We start from the raw sequence: 23140 nt of genomic DNA on the forward strand, positions 1-23140 counted from the left end.
TATTTGTTTTTTCAAGTGCAGAGGGTTGGGTGGAGATAGTGCAGAGAAACCACTGTGGCATAGCGGACTCAGTGCCCTTTTTCATCCAAGCTTCTCCACTTTCAATCCAGCGCCCTACTAATGGCATTGGACAAGTAGCAATAAGATGACCCAAATGCTTGAAGCACCTGGATTCAGCCTGGCCTTACCCTAGAAACTGTGGTCATTGGGGGAGTGTACCAGAGGATTAGAGATCTCTTTGTCTCTCCCTATAATGCTAACTTACAAGTAAATACATGCTTTTTTACTTTTTAATAAGACTTTGGAATCAGATAAAACATATGAGATCCTCCATAGGTCTCAGAGAACATTTATACAAAACAGCAGAGTGGGTGCACTGTGTCCGAGAATGGCTCACAGCACTAGTTCTCAGCCCAGGCCACAGATTAGAATCACCTGGTGAGCTCTGAAAATCACTACGAACCAGACCCTTTGCAGAACCATAGAGGCATGTGAACATTCACACCCCTATGTGAGTGCAGGTAGATGTGTGTTGATCGGAGCAAAGTCAGAATTGTTTATTAAATATTTTGTAGAACATAACTACAACTACTTCAACACAAAAATACTATCCATTACACTTCCAATTATAGTAAAAAAAAAAAAAGCCCAAACCTGGCAGGCTCCAAATATGAAAGCTCATGAAAAGAAGCCAGCTCCATACAAGCAGCATTATACAGAATCACTTTACTAACTCCCATGCATGAACTTCTAAAACTGTTGTTGCAAAAAGTTTGGCTCAAGATTGAATGATATTTTCCATTAACTGATTGAAGTACCTAAAATGAAAGTAATTTTACACTGAGAAATATCACCTTTCCAGATTTTTTTTAAACGTGTTTATTTTATTGTTTCATGAAACAGCTCCACAGGCTCTGGGATTTCCCTCTCCTTCTCCCCAAATGCACCCCCAACTAATTTCCCCTATTTAATTACAATAGTATAGGCCTTAATAAACAGCCATAAGTCCATCATTTTGCAATTTAATTGTATCATGACATTGCATATGGACAATCGCAGAGAGTCCAACAACATATTATCAAGATATATTGAACATTTTCATTGGGAGTCCATCTTTGACTTGGAAGTAGAGATGAACATTGCATTGCATCTTCACATCTGGATGTGATAGTCTCTATTATACAGTTACTATAAATACCCTTAAATGAAAAGCCATAAAACAAAATTAGCAACAGGAACAATGGAAAATTTACAATGTCATGCAGTTAGATAACATGCTATTGACTAACTAATGTGTCACAAAGAAATGAAAATGAAAAACTTTCTTGAAGCAAATGATGCTACTGTGTGATACATGAGTCAGTGAGAAAAGTGGTAAGAAAAAAATTTTTGAATGAATGAAACTAAAAGCACAAATATCAAAACTCATGAGATGTAGCAAAAACAGTATTGAAAGAACTATTGCATTTCAAATGAAGGTTGCCTTTATATCAAAGAGAACATATGATGTTTGTCTCTTTGGGATTGGCTTATTTCACTGAGCATAATGGTCTCTAGTTGGAACCAAAAGGTTGCAAATGTAGAATTTCACTCTTCCTAATGACTGAGTAGTATTCTACGGAGTAGATGTACCATAGTTTCTTTATGCACTCCTTTTTTGACAGGCATATTAGTTGTTTCCATGTCTTTCCTATTGTAAATAGTGCTGCTATAAATATAGGATTGCAGATACCTTTCTCATACGCAGACATCATTTCCTTTGGATATATTCCCAGAAATGGGAAGACTATATCATACAAAAGGTTTATTTTCAGTTTTTTTTAGCACTCTCCATACTGACTTCCATTGTGGTTGCACTAGACTACACTCCCACCAACAGTAAAGATGGGAACTTTTCTCCCTATATCCACACTAGCAGATGATGTTAGTGGAGTACTGATTGTGGCAAAACTCACTAGAACTAGGTGGAACCTCAGTGTGGTTTTCATTTGTATTTCCCTGACACCTAAGGAGTCTGAGGATTTATTTTTATATGTCTACTAGCCATTTGAATTTGTTCTTCCGAATTACATCAGTTCATTTCCTTTGCCCATTTCTTTGCAGAGTTGTTTTGCTATTGCTGAGTCTCTAAAGCTCTTTGCAAATCCTGGATATTAATCCTCTATCAGTTGTGTAGTGTTTAAGAATTTCTCCCATTCCATTGGTTGTATCTTCACTCTGTTTATTGTTTCCTTTGCTGTAAATAAGTGTTTGATTTTGTCCCACTTGTTTATTTTGGCTTTGCCTGCCTGTGCTTTTGGTGACTTTTCTAAGAAGTCTTTTCCAATTCCTGTATCTTGGAGAATGCTTCCTATGTTTTCCTCTAATGGTTTGATGGCTTCTGGGTGCAGATTTAGGTCCTTGATCGATTTAGAGTTGACTTTTGTATAAGGTGATAGGTAGGCGTCTTGCTTTTTTACTTCTGCAGGCTGCTATTGAATTGTCCAAATAGCATTTGTTGTAAATGCCAGGCTTTTTTTCCCCTGGATTGTTTTCAGTTTTCTTGTAAAAAATTAGTTGGCTATATATCTGTGCTCTCCCTTATGGGGTTTCAATTCTGTTATACTGATCTCTGTTTCTGTGTTTTGTTGAGCTCTGTTGTTTCCTTTGCTGAGTATCAGTCTGTCCATTGATGTTAATGGTTAATTGATAGTTAATGGTTAATGTTAACTGATGTTAATAAAGGCTGCCACTATCATTTTATGGGAGTCTATTTCTCCCCTTAAATGCATTAAGATTTGTTTCACATAACTAGGTGCCCAACATCTGTTGTGTATATATTTATTATGGTGATACTTTCTTGCTGGCTAAATCCTTTGTTCATTATGTGGTGTTCTTCTTCATTTCTTTTGATGTTTTTCACATGAAAGTCTACATTATCTGATATAAGAAAGAATATTTTTCCTTCCCACTAGCCTATAATATATTTTTCTATGCTTTCGTTTCCTGATATCTTTTTTGGTGAGATGTGCATCTTGTAGGCAACAGAGAGATGGATTTTGATCCAGTCTGCTAATCTATGACATTTGATTTATGAGTTTAAATCTCACATTCAGGGTTAATATCGATAAGTAGTAATCTCCTGTCATTTTAGCAATGGGTTATTAACTGTCTGATTTAGTCTCCTGCTTTTGTTTTATTGGGAAGTCTCTACATTTGCCTTTAGTTTTGGCAGGTGCTTTCCTTTTTCTCTGTCAAAAGAACATCTTTAAGCATCATAGTGCAGGTCTGACAGAGGTGAATTCTTTGAGCTTTTCTAACTATGATAGAATCTTATTTCATTTTCAAAGACAAAGGAAAGCTTTACTGAGTATGTCATTCTGGGCTGACTTTTTTTTTTTTTTTTTTAGAATCTAAAATATGGCACTCCATTCACTTCTGGCCTAAATAGTTTCCCCTGAGAGGTCAGCTGTGAGTCTGACTGGAAGATGTCTCTCTACATCAACTAATTTTTTTTCATGTGCATATTTAAGGATCTTTTCCATGTTGGAATGAAGAGAGTTTGATTATTATGAGACGTGGTAAAGACTGCTTTTAGCAAATCATATGGGGAGTTCTGTTTCCCTCTGAATGTTGATGCCCAATTATTTGTTTATATTAGGGAAGTTTTCCTTTATTATATCTGATGCACAGAGAACTTCTAAAATGTAAGAAACCTTTAACTTAATTCTGAAAATGACCAAGTACTAATTAGCCAGGTAGAAGGGAAGTAAGGAAAGAGTTTCTAGTGGTAACATGTGAGAAAGACCCAAAAAGACTCATGACTATGTCATATTTTAAGACAATTAGAGGAAATTTGGTCATGCACAACTTGAGTTATATAGTCAGCTAAGGACAGATTATTTAGCTATAGATTCATTTTTTTAAGATTTATTGTTTTTATTGAAAACATATTTACAGAGAGGAGAGACAAATATCTTCAATCTGCTGGTTCAGTTCCCAAATGGATGAAACAGCTAGAACTGAGCCAGTCCAAACCAAGGAGCCAGAAGCTTCTTCTGGGTCTCCCACACAGGTATAGGGCCCCAAAGCTTTGGACCATACTCTACTGCTTTCCCAGGCCACAATCAGGGCGCTGGAGCAGAAGTGGAACAGATGGGACACAAACTGTTGCCCATAGGGTATGGTATGCAAGGCAAGGATTTAGCCATTAGGCTAACACACCGGGGCAGAGCTATGGATTCATTTAACTAATATTTTGAACCTCTCACAAGATGTGGCCCAGGCATATTTGATGGATAAAATATTCTAAGAATTAGCAAAAAAAATGGACTTATTAGACTGGCTGCACATGGCAGCCAAAGACCAAACATCTCAGTTCTTCATGAATGGCATTTCAAGTATGCTTATGCTATGACAACACAGATGGGGCAAGCAAGCTGGCTGCAACAACTGAATTGCTGTTCTAACAAGTGAGGTTCTGATATTCAAAGAAAGAAGGATCAAACAAAAGGGTAACAAAAACACTATTTCATGACACAGTGACACATGAAGTTCTTGATCTACTTCATTGCATTTACTTGTTTTTGCTAATTGTTTGGGTTCACTTTTTAAAAAGATTTGATTATTTTTATTGGAAATGCAGATATACAAAAAGAAAGAGAGACAGAGGAAAATCTTCATTTCCCAAGTGGCCACAACAGCCTGAGCTAAGCCAATCCAAAGTCAGGAACCCAGAGCCACTTCCAGGTCTCCCATGTGGGTGCAGGCTCCAAAGATTTGGGCCATCCTTGACTGCTTTCTCAGGAAACAAGCAGGGAGCTGGATAGGAAGTGGGGCCACCACGACACAAACTGGCAGCCATATGGAATCCTGGCATGTGCAAGGTAAGAAATGTAACCACTAGGCTACCACGCCAGACGGTCTGGGTTTATTTCTAATGATGGCAACACTTCTTAGCAGTTTGTTGTTAATGATAACAACTATGGTTATCTGCAATTTTCCAAACCCCATTCACTGTTTTTCTTTTTTTTTTTAAAGATTTATTTTTATTATTATTATTTTTTTATTGGAAAGGCGGATATACAGAGAGGAGAGACAGAGAGGAAGATCTTCCGTCTGATGATTCACTCCCCAAGTGAGCGCAATGGGCTGATACTATGCCGATCCAAAGCCAGGAGCCTCTTCCGGGTCTCCCACGTGGGTGCAGATTCCCAAAGCCCTGGGCTGTCCTCGACTGCTTTCCCGGGCCACAGGCAGGGAGCTGGAAGGGAAGCGGGGCTGCTGGGATTAGAACCGGCGCCCATATGGGATCCCGGGCGTGCAAGGCGAGGACCTTTAACCACTTGCGCCACCGCGCCGGGCCCCATTCACTGTTTTTCATAGTGACTCCTGTGAACCAAGCACAAGTCAGTCACTGCCATACCATACAAGGAAAATCAATCTTTAGAGAACTTAAATCACCTTTTAAGACCCTAATGCCATATTTTACTACAGTATAAATCATTCTGATTTTTTTTAAAGAAATCTAGCCTTAATATAATCTGTTGAAAGGCATGAAAGTGAGAGGCACCTGAGGCTTGAGGAGGCTGATGAATGGGTACATTTCAGCCTTTTAGTTGGAATGAAGTTATTTCAACACTTATTATTGAGGTTGCAACTTAGCTACCTATTGAAGAGAATGCCTGTTAACATGAGGCAATTCCATCTACAGTAGGAATAACATTGGCATTCAGAGAGGATACGGCTGCAAGCACACTGAACAGGAACTCTCTTCCACTAGAAGTATTTAGTTTCTAATATTTTCATTGTCCATTCACCTGTATCCAGTAACATTACACATACTAAAGTTACCCATAAAACTTATTTAGCATGTTTAGGCTCTACCCCATCCCAAGGTAAGTAATTAGCACTTTGTGGAGTAAGAAATAAATAATTTTAAAAGAAAGAAACCCATAAAATACTGATTCACAGCCAGAGTTAAAGCAAACCCAAAATATGTGCTTTAACAGATCAGTGTAGAGTCATTAAAACTTCAATCTTGGAACATAAAACGTCATATCCAAAATGGATCTTCTTCCTACAACACCTCAAGAAACAATTCTCTGACCGTTACTAAAATAAACCCAATAAAGTAAGCACTGACAGCTTACCAAGCACCCAGGCGCATGACTGACCTGATGACACGATGGAATCAGAGGCTGCTTGTTGCTGCTGTCCTATACTATATTTGTCCACCACTACTACTTTGTTCTCTCTCTGACCACTCTGGACCAGTACAGTGCAAACTGAACAAAGGGCAAGGTCCAGTCAGATTCACCAAAGTACTAGCACTTACAAAGATAGGGCTTGACACACATTAAATGCTAATAGAACTGGCAATAAGGTGTAAGTGTATCTGTGTGAGAGAGACAAAGAGAGACAGAAAGAGAGATGGTGAGTTGATCCTAAGTACCGTACCCTAACCATTCACCTACATGTATAGATTTCCAGGACCTGTCAGTTATAGAGGTCATTACTATATGCACTAGAAGAGAGTAAAACACATCCCCTGTATAGAGATGTTTAATGCAATACAGAAAATTTTTGAGCTATTAGGCATTTGTTTTATTGGTATTATTTATTGGTTTTCATAATAAAGCTACTGTTTATTATTTCAGTTCTTTCAAGAGAGAACTGAGACAGGCAGAAGCTAAGTATCTTAACAATACAGCTGGAACCTGGTGCCTGACTCTAAGGTCCATGTATCCCAGTGTGCCCTGCAAAAACACCACCAGAAAGACACTGGTACCACAGTATTTTACATGTTTACACAGAGTCTAGCCCCAAACATATCTGTAATGTCTACAGTGGCAACAGCTGAGTGACAATAAAGCCTTTAGATAGATCATGCAATTTCCAGGACATCATTCTCCACCATTTCCTAATGTTTTCTACTGATTACATAAGATCAAATATCAGCTGAAGCTTATCTCCACACATGTGCTTTTATTTGTCCCACTTTACTTACTTACATTACCTGCCTGCCTAGTATAGGCCTGTAGGTTTAATTTTTTTTTTTTTTTTATTATGTGACACAGTGTTATAGGTACTGGGATTCCCACTACCACTCCCATAAGCCTCCCCCCATGGTGGATTCCTCCACCGTGTTGCGTGACACAGTTCAAGTTCAGTTGAGATTCCTTCATTGCAAGCATATACCAAGCATAGTGACCCTCATCTTATTGCCCAGATAAGTTCAACGGCTTAGGCCTGTAGGTTTAAAACCCACTGCTAGTGTTACATACAAAAATTCTACAAACAACCTCAGCTACTATTAAAAAAATCTCTGATGGTGGGCTCAAGTGCACTTCACATTTGAAATAGCTCATTACTGTGGTCACAGGTGCCATTAGAACAACAATTTAAAAGATGAATGTTCCTGGTCCAGCTGGTGAAAACAAAAAGTCCATGTGTTTCCAGTTTTCATGTGAAACCAGGTCCCGTCTGCCTTGCTCTATTTTTTCTTTAAAGGGCTTGGATCATTCACGCAAAAGAAGATAGGATAGGAGCTTCTCAAATAAATAAAGTAACTTTGAGCATTGGTACTCCATTCCCAGAAAATATCCAAAGCACTTAATCATTCTAGGCTGCTCATTCTGAGACAATGACTCAATGTCGCTCCCTCATCAGCACTCTTTCGTGGCTCTTATGACCCAGTCTGCACCACCAACCCAATCGTACCAACTGCTCTCCAACTTTTAACTCCTGGAACATGACTGCCGAGCTTCCTATTCTACCTGTGAGTTTTCCCACCAGTTGTACAGTACAAGATGATTGAATTGTGTTCCTCCTGGGTCCTTTGGATTAATCAACCACGTCTATCCCAGCCAGTCTCCCCATACCAGAAAAAGGAAGATAAATAGTCTTACCTTCATGGTTTACCGGCAAAGGATGAAACTGCTTATCTAAAACAACCAGAGAACATGTGGCATCAAACCCAAGTCCTCGAATTCGGTTTAAATCAATTCCATGTACAACTTTCTGTTTTAAAAACAAATTAAAAAAAACATATTATAGCGCCATGGTTTTAAAAGTGTGAAGACAAGTTATGACTAGAAGGAAATGAATGACAGGATAGAAACAATTATTTGACAAAAGTCAGATAATAGTTTAATATCACACAAAAAAAATCCCAAAAGATTTTAAGAGTTAGAGAAACAGACAGGTAGGCTAATTTGAAATTAAGCAAAGTTCCCAAAAATCATTGAAAAAAAGGAGTAGCTCTGGTTTGGTGATCAGAATACAGATTAAGATGCCTATGTTCCACATGGAAAAACTGTTTTCAATATCTTGGTTTTAATATCTTCTCCTGACACCAGCTTCCTGCTAATGTAGACACCAAAATAAGTCATGACGGCTCTCAAGTTCCCAGTTTCTGGCTTCAGTTGGGCCTAGCCCTGGTCATTACCGGCTTTAGGGGAGTGAACCAATGGATGTGAGCTCTATTTCTCTCCCTCTCAAATAAATTTTTAAGAAACAAAGAGTAATGAAGATTCCACATTCCACTACAATTTGATAAATGCAAACCAAAATACATGGATACAATCATATGAATGTAAATAAAAAATGAGTTTTCATAATGGTAAAAATATTTCAAAGATTAATAGTATTTAGTTCAGAGAAGATATGGAGAAGTATGATTACTTGGATATTATTCTAACGATAACTATTGAGTATAATTTTGAAAAATAATTAGAAAGTACATCAAAACTAAAAATAGGCATATCTTTTGGCTAAATAATCCCACTTCTAAGAACCTATTATTAGCATTCAAAATTTTGGATTTCCAGATTAGGGATGTCTGTGTTATGTTACACTACAATGCCCACCACTTTAGTCAGTTCCCTAAGAGAATCACCTGTAGAAAAGATATCCACTCTTTGGGATAAAAATTGCTAGTTACCTATCTACAACTGTGGACAATCCCTGTGCTTCATTACCCCAGGTGAATGCCCTGGCTATCTATATTGTACAGATCAGTTTCTTCTTTTAAAAATATAAGGAAAAATCATCTTCCCCGACAGGAAATGTGGTCTCAACACAATAAATCACAAAGACCTGGACTCAAATCTTGATCCTGTCAAAATATGACTGAGGGCAGAGTACACAGTGTGAGTCATTCCAACGCAATCACACATTGCTAGATTCACATCTTTATAGCATTTACAGGCATGGCTGTTTCTGCCTAGCATTGCCTTCTAACCTGACTTTTAAATCACTAGGTAGTGCTTAGGATCAATGGGTTGAGACAGAGTGCCTAAACTGAAACCTGGACTGCCACCTACTAGATGGGCCTTCGGAAATCAGGTAATAACTTCCTTAGTTCTAGAAACGTATTCCTTACACTTACAGTTCCCATTGATACCATGAGAATTCAGCAAAAGAACCTGTTGTTAGTTCAACACCTGGCATTCAGTGTCCAGGCAACAGCGCCTTTTATTATAGTTCATCAGCTGCTTTTAATCTTTTTTGAACAATTGGGACATTTGCCATTCAATCAGTAAGCCAGTTATAACTTCTACTGGCCATACAGTCATATTTATCTCTGTGCCTGTGGAGTACATAACTTATATGAGTACATTCATCTCATATAGACTCATATTTGGTCATAGAAGGAACTAGAATAGAAAACTTAGAAAACTCAACAAAACTCCATGCCACAGGTCAACTTTAGAGTAGAAACGAACACAGGATATGGTACTCAAAGAGCCACATTCTGGTCAAACTCCACCATTGCTGTTCAGACTCACGTAAACTTGCACTAATCTTACTGTCTTTCTGAGCCTATTTCCCAAAAGTGAGGATCAAAGAAAAAATTCAATGGGTAAGAAAGTGCTTTAGATTCAGTAAATATTTTTAGCAAACAACAAAAAAATCCAATCAACATTTCATTAATTGAATTCATGGAATTTTTTATATTAAAAGTGCGGCACATTTTCTGCAGCACGTAAGCACATAGAAAAAGGGTAAACAAATTGGGTAACAAAAGAAAAAAATGCATAAATTCAAATCTTCCTAAGAATTACAAAGCCAAGAGTAAGAAACATGTTTTCTTTTTTTTGATATTTTATTTTTACTGGAAGGACATACAAAGAGGAAGAGAGAGAGAGGGAGATCCTCCATTTGTTGATTCAACCCACAAACGCCCACAAAGGCCAGAGCTGCACCAATCTGAAGCCAGGAGCCTCATCTGGGTCTTCCACACAGGTGCAGGGTACCAAGGCTTTGGGCTTGACTACCTTCCCAGGCCACAGACTGGGAGCTGGATGGGAAGCGGGGCCATCAGGAGTAGAACTAGTACCCACCTGGGATCCCAGCATGTGCAAGTCAAGGACTCCTGATGCTAGACTACCATGCCAGGTCCAAGAAACATTTTTCCTATAATCTATTCTGTAAATCTCCTTCAAGAAGTATGGAATTCTACTATATAATTATGGCATTCAGTCAAAAGCCCATTTCTCTATGTCTAAATAAAAGCACATTCAGAAAAATCTCAAGGAATAATTGTGACATCCTTTAAACAATGATTTGGCAAGGTAATGATTTGGCAATTATTATTTCCCCAGTCTTAAAAGGAAATGCCTTATATTTATGTTATCCATAGATGGGAATTAACCTCCTTTACCAAGCCCCTCCACTGTCCATTATCCCAGAGACAAGACTGCCAGGATCACACTTTCCAGATGTCCCTTGAGGCTTAACCTGATAACCTAAGATTTTGTCTTTTTCTTTTTTGTATTAGAAGAAAGAGATCTACTAAACTCATCCCAACAGTTTGGAATGAAGAGAATCTCTCTGGCTAGAGAGAAAGCACATTATTCTTCCAAAGAATTTTCAGAGAAGTTTTCTGCAAGCTCATCTGGTAACCTGGTTCATATCTAACAACTGCCAACTTATTGCTATGGGGCAGCAAACAAATATTTGGGGAAGGGAGTAAGCATTGCTTTGTTCTTATTATCTGAACTGGTTCAATCCTGCATGTGTGTGTGCATTTTTTATTCTTTTTATTTTTATTTTGTTGATAATCTTTAGATAGTTGATCAGGGCACAAAGGGTCAAGGGCCAGAGGAAAGTGAGTAAGACCATTGTTATCACATTCAACTTTTTCCTTCTTGCATCTGGGGGCGGGAGACGAGGGGAAAAGTCCCACTCAGTCTCCCAACCATCCCAGGGTCCCGGATGTGGGTCATTCTCTGGCAGCTCCACTCCAGTGGCTTTAATAGTTCAACAGTTCTGAATTGCTGCCATTCTTGCCATTCCAAGTATGATGAAATCGCTCCGGAATCCACTGGTTTACATAGTCCATCTTAAAGTCCATTTGCCTAGATTTTCACTGCCAACACTTGGCTGGACTAGTTGATTGATTTGTTCTATCCTCCATCCTTTATTCTGGTAACAGGTGTCCTTTGTAGGTTCTAGTGTACCGTCGTAGCCTCAATGTGCAACTGGCCATGCTGTCCACTGCTCTGTCTGAGCCTCTGAGGAGGCCCAACTCTGACACGAGCATTGCACAGAGTATGGGCCCTGCATTTTTCTCCATGGTTGAAGTTCTGAAACCAGTGGTTCAGTTGAGGGATCCCCAAAGAAACCTCATCTGGGGCAATCCCAAACCGGATTTTTGTGTTTGCTTGCTGACACTGGGTCTGGCACAATCTGTTGCCCCAATCAGCCTATGCACATACTGGTGGTTGCAATTTCAGGGTCATTTCTGTCTCCAGCCCTGTCCTCTACGCAAACTGCATGTACTTTAAATCAGCAAGTTCTGGCATATTGAGAGGCAAGATAATGTTCCATAGAAACCTTCCAAAATAAGAACTGGGGGATAAAGAGTATGTTCTTTCTGATACAAGGCAGCATTCATGCAAAATAGAAAACAAAGAGATATACAGGTGGATAAGCATATACATATGTTCTTATAAATGAACTGAATAAACCAGACTAGCAAACTAGGAAGTTTACTGCATTGCAGTACATTGTAGTACAATGCAAGTATATTGCATTGCATTGTAGTACATTGCATCATGCATCTCTACTCCTAAATAAAGGAAAGGACTCCCAATGAAGCTACTGCACATAACCTAACAATTTGATTGTAGATTTTCTGCCATTGCCTATACCTACAAAACCATAATATACTTAAATAGCAGAATTTTGGACTTGTGTCTGTTGCTGAAGGACTATACTGTTGTAATGATATGGGGGAAAATTGGGGGGAGGGGTGGAGAATATGGAGGGAGGAAAGGAGGTGGCAGGGAGAATTCCTGTATCTACAAAATCATATCATGGAAAATAATAATGAAAAAAGAATACCTCATTTTATCCTCAATTCTATTTAAAGCAATGGTCAAAGCTGCAAGCTTCTGCTGTAGAACCCAGCTTGCTGAAAAGTTGTACATGACAGTACTGTGTTCTTTGAAATTTTAACGTCATGGGCGCCGCCTCCGGCGCTGCCAGGCCGCGGATGAAGAAGAAAGTCCGTACCCGCTCGGCCCGGAGCGAGGAGACGCCGCGAGACGAGGAGGCTCTGCAGGTGGAAGAGGTGCCCCCGGCCGAGGAGGTTCCGCCGCCGGCCGAGGACGTGATCCCGAACGAGGTGACCCAGGCAGAGGAGCTCACCGGGACCGAGGAAATGGCGGCAGCCGGGCTCTGCGTGACCGTCACCCACAGCAATGAGAAGCATGACCTTCACGTTATCCCCCAGCAGGGCAGTAGCGAGCCACTCGTCCAAGACCTGGCCCAGGTTGTTGAAGATGCCATAGGGGTTCCACTACCTTTGCAGAAACTCATTTTTAAGGGAAGATCTCTGAAGGAAATGGAGACACCATTGTCAGCCCTTGGAATACAAGATGGTTGCCGGATCATGTTAATTGGGGAAAAGAACTGTCCAGAGGAAGAGGTTGAACTAAAGAAGTTGAAAAATTTGGAGAGGTCTGTGGAGAAGATAGCTAGCCAACTTGAAGAGCTGAATAAAGAACTTAGTGGAATCCAACAGGGTTTTCTGGCCAAGGATTTGCAAGCAGAAGCTCTCAGCAAGCTTGACAGGCGAGTAAAAGGCACCATTGAGCATTTTATGAAGATTTTGGAGGAGATTGACACTCTGATCCTGCCAGAAAATTTCAAAGACAGTAGACTGAAAAGGAAGGGTTTGGTGAAAAAGATTCAGGCATTCCTAGCTGAATGTGACATGGTGGAACAAAATATCTGCGAGGAGACTGAGCGACTCCAGTCTACAAACTTGGCCTTGGCCGACTGATGTGCCATGAAGAGAAGCAGTGCTGCCCTGAAGAACGGTGTCACCAACTTCTTGGCCAGGATCTCTCTGGGCTGCAAAGGGCAATTGGCCAGCTGCTGGATTTCCCCCTCCTACAGCAATTCTCTGAAAAAGTATTGTCTTTGCCACCTGACGTTAGCGCTCCTGTCTGTTTTCTCTGTCCCATGTGGCCATGCTGTATAGCAGCCTACCTTTTCTGGAAAGGACACCCTCTACCCAAGCTTCTCTAGCTCTTTAACTTTCAGGTGCCTTCTTTGGGCTGGAGAGAGCTTGTTTGCCCTGGGTGAATTCCAGATTTATGGGCTGCCTTGGCCTTCAGGTACACAAGAGCTTTCTTGCCATAGTGTTCCCACAGCCTCATAGATGTAAACCAGAATCACCAGATAGCTGGATCCATTCAGAAATACTGAGTGGCTTGGGATAGGTGTTTGCCACACGGACAATCCAAATATCCCCCGATGTAACCCAGCTCCTGAGCATCTGGCTGAGTTGTTGGTTTATAGACTCTGCTCAGCCCCGGGGCCATCCTGTAGGGGACTTGAGATGTACAGATTTTCCTGTTCCTTCAGCAGAGGGTGAGAACCCAGAGCAGACTGAAGCCAAGCCATAGCTGTGGTTTAGGAAGTGCTGAAGAGGGAGCCAAATAGAGTAAAGCAGGTGGCCCAGGCCAAGGCAAAGCTCAGGAGTGACGTTTCCTTCAAAGGCATTTCTATTACTCACACCCTCATGGGAGCAGTTGTTTCCCTCATGGTTGTTCTTGTCTGACCCCCCATCCCCTCCCCTCCCCATTCCTCCCATTATTAAAAAGTTTGCGTGCCCTTAAAAAAAAAAAAAAAAGAAAAAGAAATTTTAACGTCATGGCTTTGTCTGCTTTATGGCATACATTGGGTCACGAAATCCCCACTTCCCTCCAGCTCCAAAACTCTGTACTACCTACACAGTTCACTCACTGACTCAGTTGGTCCTTAGCAAATATAATCAAGCCCCTTCCAGGGTCAGGCTCTATAGTATTTTAAGCCTGTGGGAAATAATGAATATGGAAACCAGCTACCTATAACTGTATAGATAAGTATACAGGTATAAATGTATATAGGCAGAAAACAAGACATAGAGATACTTGGAGATATGGAGACAAAGAAACAGCAGTTATATCCTTACTCTTTTAGCAATTACATTTTAGTAAGGGGACATAATATCAATTAATCAAATAAGTTACAGCCTGCAAGTATAGTATTGTCTAAAAATGATTAGTCAGGATTCAGCAGTGGCAGAGAAGGAGGTGGTTGCTAAGAAGATCAACATCAAAAAAACATTTTTAAAACATGATTAAATTAACTTGCAGAAATCTGAGGAAAGAGTGTTCTAAGTAAGTGAACAACTAATGCAAAGGGTTTGCAGTGGGAACAGTAAAAATACTAATAGAGCTTAAATAAAGTTTCCATTACCTGAAATACCCTCAAAGTAGCATAGGTAATAAAATTTGCAAAAGCTATTCCACTGACATAAAATCCAGCTGGAAATTATTACCTACAAAGTATCTTCACTTACCTGTGTGTTTGATCCTGATAAAACATAAAAATTGGAGGCCATTTTTTCGTTTCACTTAATCCAATATTCTTCTATAGACTGAAATTCTGAAATCACCACTATGTCCTGCACATCCATTGTCACCAAGTCCTATTAGACTTCCCTTACAAAGCTTCTACGTTTCCTCCTGCCTACACATTAGTTTGCCAAGCTATTGAAACAAACCACTACTAAGCAACTATTAACCTCCTTGTGTATGCCAGACACAAAGGACAAATTCTAAGCAAGACACATATGGTCTCATGTCTCCCAGTGATAATAACTCAGATAATCATTTCAGCCTTGAAAATATAACCGGAAGATAGAAACATCCTTCTAACTGGCATTCTTAGTTATTTCTGATCTACCCTAGCCACTCCTTCTCTATGGCCAGAGTGGTCAACCTCAAACTCACAAAGATGCTGGAGCAGCCTCCCATTGGCCTCAGAATCAGCCGTCCAGAAAGCCCTTTCATCAATTACAACATCTCCCTCAACTGCAGGCAATTGTCTAGGTTACCTAGTAACTAGGCAAGTGCTACACTGTTGGGAGAAAAGCAGCCAGTATGTGACAGTCATTTTAGATCTGTTTAAGGCCAAATTTGTGTTGTCCTCACCAATATGCCCACATAGTTGCTCATTCTTTTTTGTACTTTCTTTTAAATGTAGGAAGGCAGAGAATTCCAGGACAGGACATGCCACCCTGCCCAAAGGCAGAGAAGGCTGAAGATTGCTTGGGGAGGAATGTACAGTGGCCTTGCACAAACAGAACTACTTGCACTACACTTGCAGGTAGGCAACCGAGCTGAGACGGAGTGGTTTAAATTGGGGAAGCCGGAGGGCATTCTGGGTCAGGCCAAGGCACCCACCTATGTGGAAGACCTGGGTTGGGCACAGCATAGCCCTCCAACCACTGGAACATGCAAAACCTGGGGATGGATGAAATGCCTGGCTAGGCTGGGCCACAGTCCTGACCTGTAAGTGTCTGAATAATAGTAAGGTTGAGCCATAGCAACCACTAAAATACAAGAGACTGGGATCTGGGGGCAGATTTTGTAGGGGAGTTATGGGTTCACCTCTGTGCAACTTTAGCACCTGCTAGTTTACATGGAAAACTGGGGGAATTTAGGGGGCAAGCCAAACTAGACCACAAAACTCACGAGACAGGAGCCCACTAGACATTCACAGGAGCTGGGACTGGGACGAGGCAAGGGCAGGGTGAGGCAGCAGCACTTGCTGGCATATCCAAGAGCGAAGTCTGAGGACAGACCATACCAAGCAGGGCCATTGCCCGCACTAGCACACATGAGATCCGAGGCTGGGAGCAGGCTGGGCAGAGGAACTTGGGGAACTCTCCTACTATGCCACAGCTCCAGCAGGACAAGACAAGAGCCAAGGCTGGGGGTGAGCAGGCCAAGCAAGTCTGTAGCACTCATCAGTATTTGTGTAAGTCAGGCATGGGAACAAGCCGGTCTGGGCCAAGCCTCAGCACCCACTGGCCGGCATGAGAAGCTGCACAGGGTGTGGGCTATGACTGGCTGGGCTGGTCTGCAACACTCACTAACGAGAGCTGATTCTGTGGATGGACCATGCCAGAATGGGTCAAAGTACCCATCAGCACATGCAAGACCAATGACTGGCAGCATGCCTGGTAGAGGAATTCTGAGAACTGCAGAGTTCCCCACTGTTGTATTGGGAATACATCAATGTACTGCTGTACTGCAGCCCCCATTGATGATTAGGAGAACCAGAGCTTTGGGTAGACCAGGCTGGAAAAGGCTTCAGCACCTGTTGGCATACATGTGGGATGGGTCTGGGTCTGGGTCTGGGGCAGACTGGGCTAAGTTCCAACACTTGTTGTTGATTATTAGAGCCAAACTGGATGTGGGACAGGCCAGTCTAGGCCATAGCATCTGTCAGGTCCCATGAGAGTCAAATCTAGGAGTAGGGGAAAACCAGGCTAGGTTAGGCTGCTGCACCTGCCAGCAAGAGCTGGGACTGGGTACGGGCCAAGCTTAGCAAGGTTGTAGCACCTACTGATGAATGCTGAGACTGGTGATAAGCCATCTCAAACTGGGCTGCAGCACCTGCTGGCACACACAACACCTAAGGCTGGGAACAAGCCTAATAGGACAACTTAAGGGACTCCCTAGCTGGACTGTTGTTTCCACTGGTTGGGATTAGGATGGGGTAGGTCAGGCGAGCTAGGCTGCAAGACTTACTTGCACATGAGAATCAGAATGGGTACAGGTCAGGTGGACTAGGATGCATCACCAGCTGGCAATTCTGGAACTAGGTGAGAGTCATGTCAGGCTGGACCACAGTATTGCCTGGCAGGTGTAAAATCCAGAGCTAGGAGCATGCCTGGTAGCAGAAGTGTGGGCACTTTCTTGCTAGGCTGTACTTACCACTGGTAAGTACAAGAACACGGGCTTAGGGTAGGCCAGCAAGGTTGGACAAGGTAGTGGCACCTGTCAGCATACCTGAGGAGCAGATCTGGGGGCAGGGCAGGCTGAACTAAGCCACAGCAGCAATTGGTGTGCAAGAGAGCCAAGTGGGATGTGGGCTAGGCCAGGATAGGCTGTAGCAGGAGGCTGGCACATGAAAAAAAAAAAACTGTGGCTTGGGGTAAGCCTAGTGGGGTTTACTGGGTGGGTCACCCTGACTGGGCCACAGCACCCTCTGGTATGTGGTAAGGACTCAGTCTGTGGTGGTCTGGGTGGATTGGCCATAGCAGCTATTGGTTCACGTGAGATATTGGGCTGGAGTGTAACCTTGAGGCTGTTGCATCCACTGATATGTGCACTGGCTGGTATAGGTGGCAGACCATACAGTAGCCCTACACGGCTGGCTAGTGCACACAAGAGTCAAGTCTGAAGTCATCCCAGGCAGGGTTTCTTGAGGGAATTCCCTGATTGTTCTGTTGGACTCAGATATTAGCAACACAGGATCTGTGGTCCGAACTTAGAGTGCATATATTGGGCCTGGGCCGCCTCAGTTATGATGCCTGTATGGTAGACAGCCTGTCCAGATGCACACCAGGGAACATGACAACCAGCTCCTCTGGGCCATCAAAGGATGGAAAGCAGAACAGATAGGACGGCTCTGCTGGTTAAGCTATGTAGCATGTTCCTGGGTCTTTGGATAAACTAGACTTTATCAACCAACAGAGCCTGGAAGGATTTTCTCAACCACAGAGCAATAAAACCAACAATGTCTCAAGGCTATCAAAATCACTTGAGTAACACCCTTGATACACTCTTCCCCACACTAGAGTCTACACATCATCAAAGAACCATCGCCCATCCCCAGGCACCAATGTAGTTTGACAGCAAGCAGCAGCCATCTCTCCCTCCTCCCTTGTGTACACAATAAAACAACAATTCCAACATCTCTTCTCCTAACTCATGCCATAAATTACCTGTTCCAGTGGGAATGGACCCATACATCCCCATTTCAGTGCTTTTGCCCATGCTACTCCTCCCCCAGTCTGGAATGTTCCTTTTAAGGGTTCTCAAGAGCTATTGTTTTGCCTTACCTCTCCATTAGGTGAGAATGGATGGCCGACGCCAATTTCTTTTGATCCTTCATTCTTCACATGTTCTGACTCTAGATATGGCCCTATGTTTTGCAAAACATAGTTCCTGCCATCCTACAGCATAAAATGTAGTAGAGAAAGTAGGAACAAATCCCAAAGGATGAACATTTTATCCTTTATTTTACTTTGATCAGATTTCATCTGTATTGCTATGCTTGGTTTATATAATGCCTTTATTACTAAATAGCAATCAAAAAGTTTGCAACTATTTGGAGGTTTGCAATAGATTTGCAACTATGTGGAGTTTCATGAAACAAGAATACAAAATATCATGAAAACATTTAGAGATTGAAGTAAGGTATAGTTGGAGGTGATATTAACCAAAACAAGAAATCTTTCTTGAAGAACTCACTTTTGAGCTCACAATCAGAGCAACACTCTTCAGTGGAATTTGCCTCAGTGATGGAATCATGGCATTATTGGTTCTGTTCAGTCACCAGCCACAGGTGGCTGTGAACACTTAATTGGCTCTGTTGCAAAAGGTCAGGAAGTGAGTGCTAAATTATATTCAATTTGAGCTAATTTAAACTGAAGCAGTCACATGTGGCTAGCCACTGCAGTATTAGAGTGTGTGGACCTAAGTAAGCTGATGGAAGGCAGAAAGGGTATGCTGTTCCTCAGCTGAGATCCCATGGTATGTTTGAGGGCACAACAGCAGGTGGGTGTGACAGGAATGCAGAGCCCTGGAGAAAGTATCATGAGTGAAGCCACAACAGGAAGATAGAGGCCGGCCATGTAGGGCCCCCAAGGCCATGATTTTGAGTTCTGTCCAAATCACAGTGTGATGCTGTTGAAGGGATGGAAAGCATAAGAGTGACACAATCAGCTTAGCATAGCAATAAAAAAAAAAAAAACACTCCCCTCACAAGAAATAGAATAAATAAGGGAAGGAAGAAATAGAGAAGACTAGTAAGGCTCTTAGAAGAATTTAAACAAAATACGAGGGCATGAGGGGCTGGAGATGGAGAGAAGGCACAGATCTGACATGTCTCTGTTCAGTCTTATCACACATTACTTGGATGACACTGACGAAGGCACTTAAATCTCTAGTCCTGCTTTTCAGCTTGTTGGAATAACAACCCCATCCCCTATTACCCTTTACATGATGGTCAAACAGTTTATTGTTAACAGAAAACACTGTAAGAATGGAAGAGGCTGGACATTGCTGTTTAGTTCCACATGGGCCATTATCTTTTTGCTCCCTTTTCCAGACAACCATCCACTTATAAAAAAACTTCAGAAACTTTGGAAGAAAAAAGAAATTAAAACAGAAGGCATGTTTTTAATCAACTTTTTGATATCGATATTTAATTTTTTAAAATTTATTTGAAAGAGTAGAGTCAGAGAGAGAGAGAAATGTCTTTCATTCACTGATTCACTTTCCAAATGGCCACAATGGTCAGGGATGGGCCAAGCCAAAGCCAGGAGCCAAGAGCTTCTTCTGGGTCTCCCACAAGGGTGCAGAGGCTCAACCACCTGAGCCACCTTCTGTTGCTTCACCATGTATATTTTCAGAAACTGGATCAGAAATGGAGCAAGCAGGATTCAAAACAGCAACGATAAAAGATGCCAGGGTCACAAGCAGAAGCCTAACCAGTTACATCACAGTGCCAGCCCAGGCCATGAACTTCCAGAAACCCCCTCTTACAATTAGTACTCACCTAGAACGAAACGATACTTCATTGGCAAAATCTGTGTTGATTTTTGTATTATGAAATTTAGCTGTTTTGTCTTTAGGAGAACTTGTATATCTATCCTAGACAAGTTTCAGTGTTTAGCAAAGAACAGGAACACAAAGCACTTAGTAGCTGCCCAGCAAATGCTTGAGCATCAAATCAAAGAATGACATTCAGCTGATCCTTGCTGGCTAAACAGTTTGTCCACCTATCTTCCCCTCCTTCCTGATAGAATCTCATTGAATACCTCAATCATCACAGCCACAGTAGAGAGTGAGATTTTCTTATCATCCCATTTTATAGATAAGAAAAACTGAGGCTAGAAATGTAAAAGTAACTTGAGCAACAGCAGAAAGTTTCCAAGATATTGGAATTGGGGTATCAATAAGCTGTCTGGCTGCTGAATCTATGCCCTGCATGCAGTGCTACCTTTCCCATACACTGAAAGGCTTTCTTTCCTAAGTTTCACACCAGCAATGAGGTTCCCAGTAGATGTGACAGGATTATCCTAGTGCCTCTGGCACACAGCCACACATCCATACTCCACGTGAGGGCAATGGCCTCAGACCCAAGAGCTTTATTCAAGCTTGCTTAGTGAGATAGTATCATTAAGGACCAATGCCTACAGCACTTATGTGGCTAACAGTACTCAAACAGATGATACGTTGGCTGCCACTGGGAGATGATTAAAAATCTCCCATTAAACCAAGCTGTACTTAGAGTAGACCTTTTCTAAAGTGGGTTTTCATCAGGGGATTATATTTTCTTCTTGACAATTTCCTTAATGGCAAGAAGGGCTATATGTTAGAAGAACAAAGGAGACCCAAGGGCAAAGAGTAGAAGATTCTCACCAATGCAGGGGCTGAAACAGGGGGAGAGAAGAAGACAATTAAACAGGCAGAAGAGAAGACATGCCTCTCTGATTCCTTTGATTTCTGTATAATGCTCTGGTGCTGCCCACCCCCCAGCTCCTCTCCCGACCTTCTTCTCCAGGGGCACTAACAGCAGCTCAGAGCTCATTAAAGTTTAAACAGACTGATCAATAAGGACAGCATGGTGAATTGTCCATCTGCAAATTACCAAGCACCTCATAAATATTTAAAGAACTAAACTAGGGAACTGGGGAAAGGAGGCATCGAGAATCTTACTTTTCCTTCTAAAAATACGGGGGATGTGGGGGACAAAAAAGATTTCTGCCCTTTCTAATCACAAGGATATGAAATCAACAGCCAACTCAAACTCAAAACATGAAACATATTTTCTAGCATCACTTCCTTGCCCAAGCCTGTGAGCTACATCAATCTCAAGCGACTCAAGATGAGCATGTGCCTGGTACAGACTGAAGACTTCTGGTGTGCCCAGCTTCAGTGCTTTCTTAGAACATCTCACGACTTCACGCTGGTGTCTCTCACACAGGCTGCTGTTGCCTCTGCTCAAGATGTGGCTCCCCTCATTTTTCCACTTCTGAGACCACTGATGAACAGATACACAGCTGCAGGGTCAGAATGACCAGCCCCAGTATTGCCTCTATTACTTTACCAACTGTACAAAATCAAGTAAATTCCCTAACCTTTCTAATGAAGTGGGGTTATTGTAAGGATTCCTCTCTACACAATGCACACTAGTATTTTTTACACAGCATTTAGCATGTAACAAAGGCACAATAAACATTAGCTTTCATTATCCAAGACTGTTTCCAAATTTGGTCACAGAATAAGTTTCTGTGTCCCTGATCCTCCCTTCCCAGAATCTTCTCCAGGTTGTTTCTTTCCTTAGCTCCAATTATCATTATTTCAATATACCATTCAGCACACTGTATTTTAACTATCCATCCTGCTGCTGGATAGTGAGCTCCTGGAAAGCAAGGTTATCTCTCCTTCTGCTTTGTACCTGACATCACCCCAGTGTAATAGCTGGCACCAGGTAGACATGCAATAGGCTCACAGCAGGTGGGATTATGTGCAAGGAGAGAGCACTACACTTTTGTCCATACCTTTGTGACAACACAGCATGCAGCCCAGATGTCCTCAGAGGACTGCTCATGGTGGTTGAACTGAGGCTCCCACTTCTTAATTGGATGGTCTGCAAAAGCCAAAAGGACACCACACTGGTCCACCAGAGCTGCTCGGACACTGCCAGTTCCAACATCCACACCCAAATAGTAGCTCCCTGTTTCCTGTTCGCCAGACATTGTGAGCAATGCCAAAAATCTGTGAAGGCCAAGAAAATCTGCAAAGACAGTTTAAAAAACATATTAGAAGTAGAAATTAAGGAATGTAGTTATCAATGTTGTAGCATTTTTAAAATGTATTCATCCAACAAAACTTCAATGCTATCAGTGTGCTAATAATCCATGTTCTCAGTGGTAGGTGGACAAAACTGACAGGCCTCAGACATTAAGTTTCCATTTTTGGAAGAACATTAAACATTTAATTGCATAATTATTTAAGCAGAGTTGTACTGAGTGCTCTAAGGACAAATAGAAGGTTGCAGAAGAATTTAGAATCTGGAAACAATAGAGATTAAATTATTCTCAGCAAACTGAAATAAACAAAGACAGTGACCACAGAACCAATGGAGCAGGACAATGGTTGGGTTGGACACTCCAGTGATGACTGCCCAAGAAACACTAATTTGATCAGTTCATCATGCTCGAAGTTACCCTCACAAGAGCTGTAGGAAACAGGTGAAAGACTACAATGTCTGGTATTAGAAAAATAATAAGAGAAGTTGCATTGCAGAAATCAAGAAAGGAAATAGTCTTCATTATCAACCCCCAACTCTAGTTCCAACTATGGCAATGTGGAAAGGATACTTTAGCTCACATATAGGAGAAACAGCCAAGTCTTCAGATTTGACTCCTAATGCCACTTAGACAAAAATTGGAGTTGAACAGAGACACATGGTCCAAGCCCCAAGACCCATATCTGCAGATTGACCATCTGATCCCTCCATATAGCCATGAGACCTCGCCTCTGCCATTTCTCCCATAAACAAGAGCAGAAAGCAG

At 41.7% G+C, this 23140-nt stretch overlaps 2 protein-coding genes across 4 annotated transcripts in view; one reads left to right on the forward strand and one right to left on the reverse strand.

Moving 5' to 3' along the window:
- FGGY (FGGY carbohydrate kinase domain containing) overlaps positions 1-22346 on the reverse strand; it is a 395820-nt gene extending 373474 nt beyond the window's left edge. The window contains exons 1-2 of one of the 2 annotated variants that reach the window (XM_040978474.1): positions 22124-22346; positions 7890-8001 (exon numbers count right to left, since the gene is read on the reverse strand). In XM_040978474.1, coding sequence (XP_040834408.1) covers positions 7890-8001; positions 22124-22321 — 310 coding nt within the window. In that variant the 5' untranslated portion in view covers positions 22322-22346. The remainder of the gene's footprint in view (positions 1-7889; positions 8002-22123) is intronic. The other variant, XM_040978475.1, reaches the window with a different exon arrangement.
- On the forward strand, positions 12457-13424 carry LOC121155246 (BAG family molecular chaperone regulator 1-like). 2 transcript variants are annotated; one of them, XM_040978476.1, is made up of 2 exons: positions 12457-12577; positions 12614-13424. In XM_040978476.1, the coding sequence occupies exons 1-2, from the start codon at positions 12482-12484 to the stop codon at positions 13271-13273; spliced, it is 756 nt and encodes a 251-aa protein (XP_040834410.1). In that variant the 5' UTR covers positions 12457-12481; the 3' UTR covers positions 13274-13424. The 2 variants fall into 2 exon arrangements, with proteins under 2 accessions (XP_040834410.1, XP_040834411.1); XM_040978477.1 differs by having other exon boundaries at positions 12457-12550; positions 12623-13424.
- Positions 22347-23140: the final 794 nt, after the last annotated feature.

Source organism: Ochotona curzoniae, unplaced genomic scaffold (assembly GCF_017591425.1).
Source record: "Ochotona curzoniae isolate NIBS_2020 unplaced genomic scaffold, NIBS_Ocur_1.0 contig_291, whole genome shotgun sequence".
Lineage (NCBI taxonomy): Eukaryota > Metazoa > Chordata > Mammalia > Lagomorpha > Ochotonidae > Ochotona > Ochotona curzoniae.

Bases quoted from the DNA above. Each gene is read 5' to 3' on its own strand.
- LOC121155246 (XM_040978476.1), top strand. From the start codon at position 12,482: ATGAAGAAGAAAGTCCGTACCCGCTCGGCCCGGAGCGAGGAGACGCCG. The intron at 12,578-12,613 runs GTTCCGCCGCCG...ATCCCGAACGAG, and splicing joins AGGTGCCCCCGGCCGAGGAG to GTGACCCAGGCAGAGGAGCT.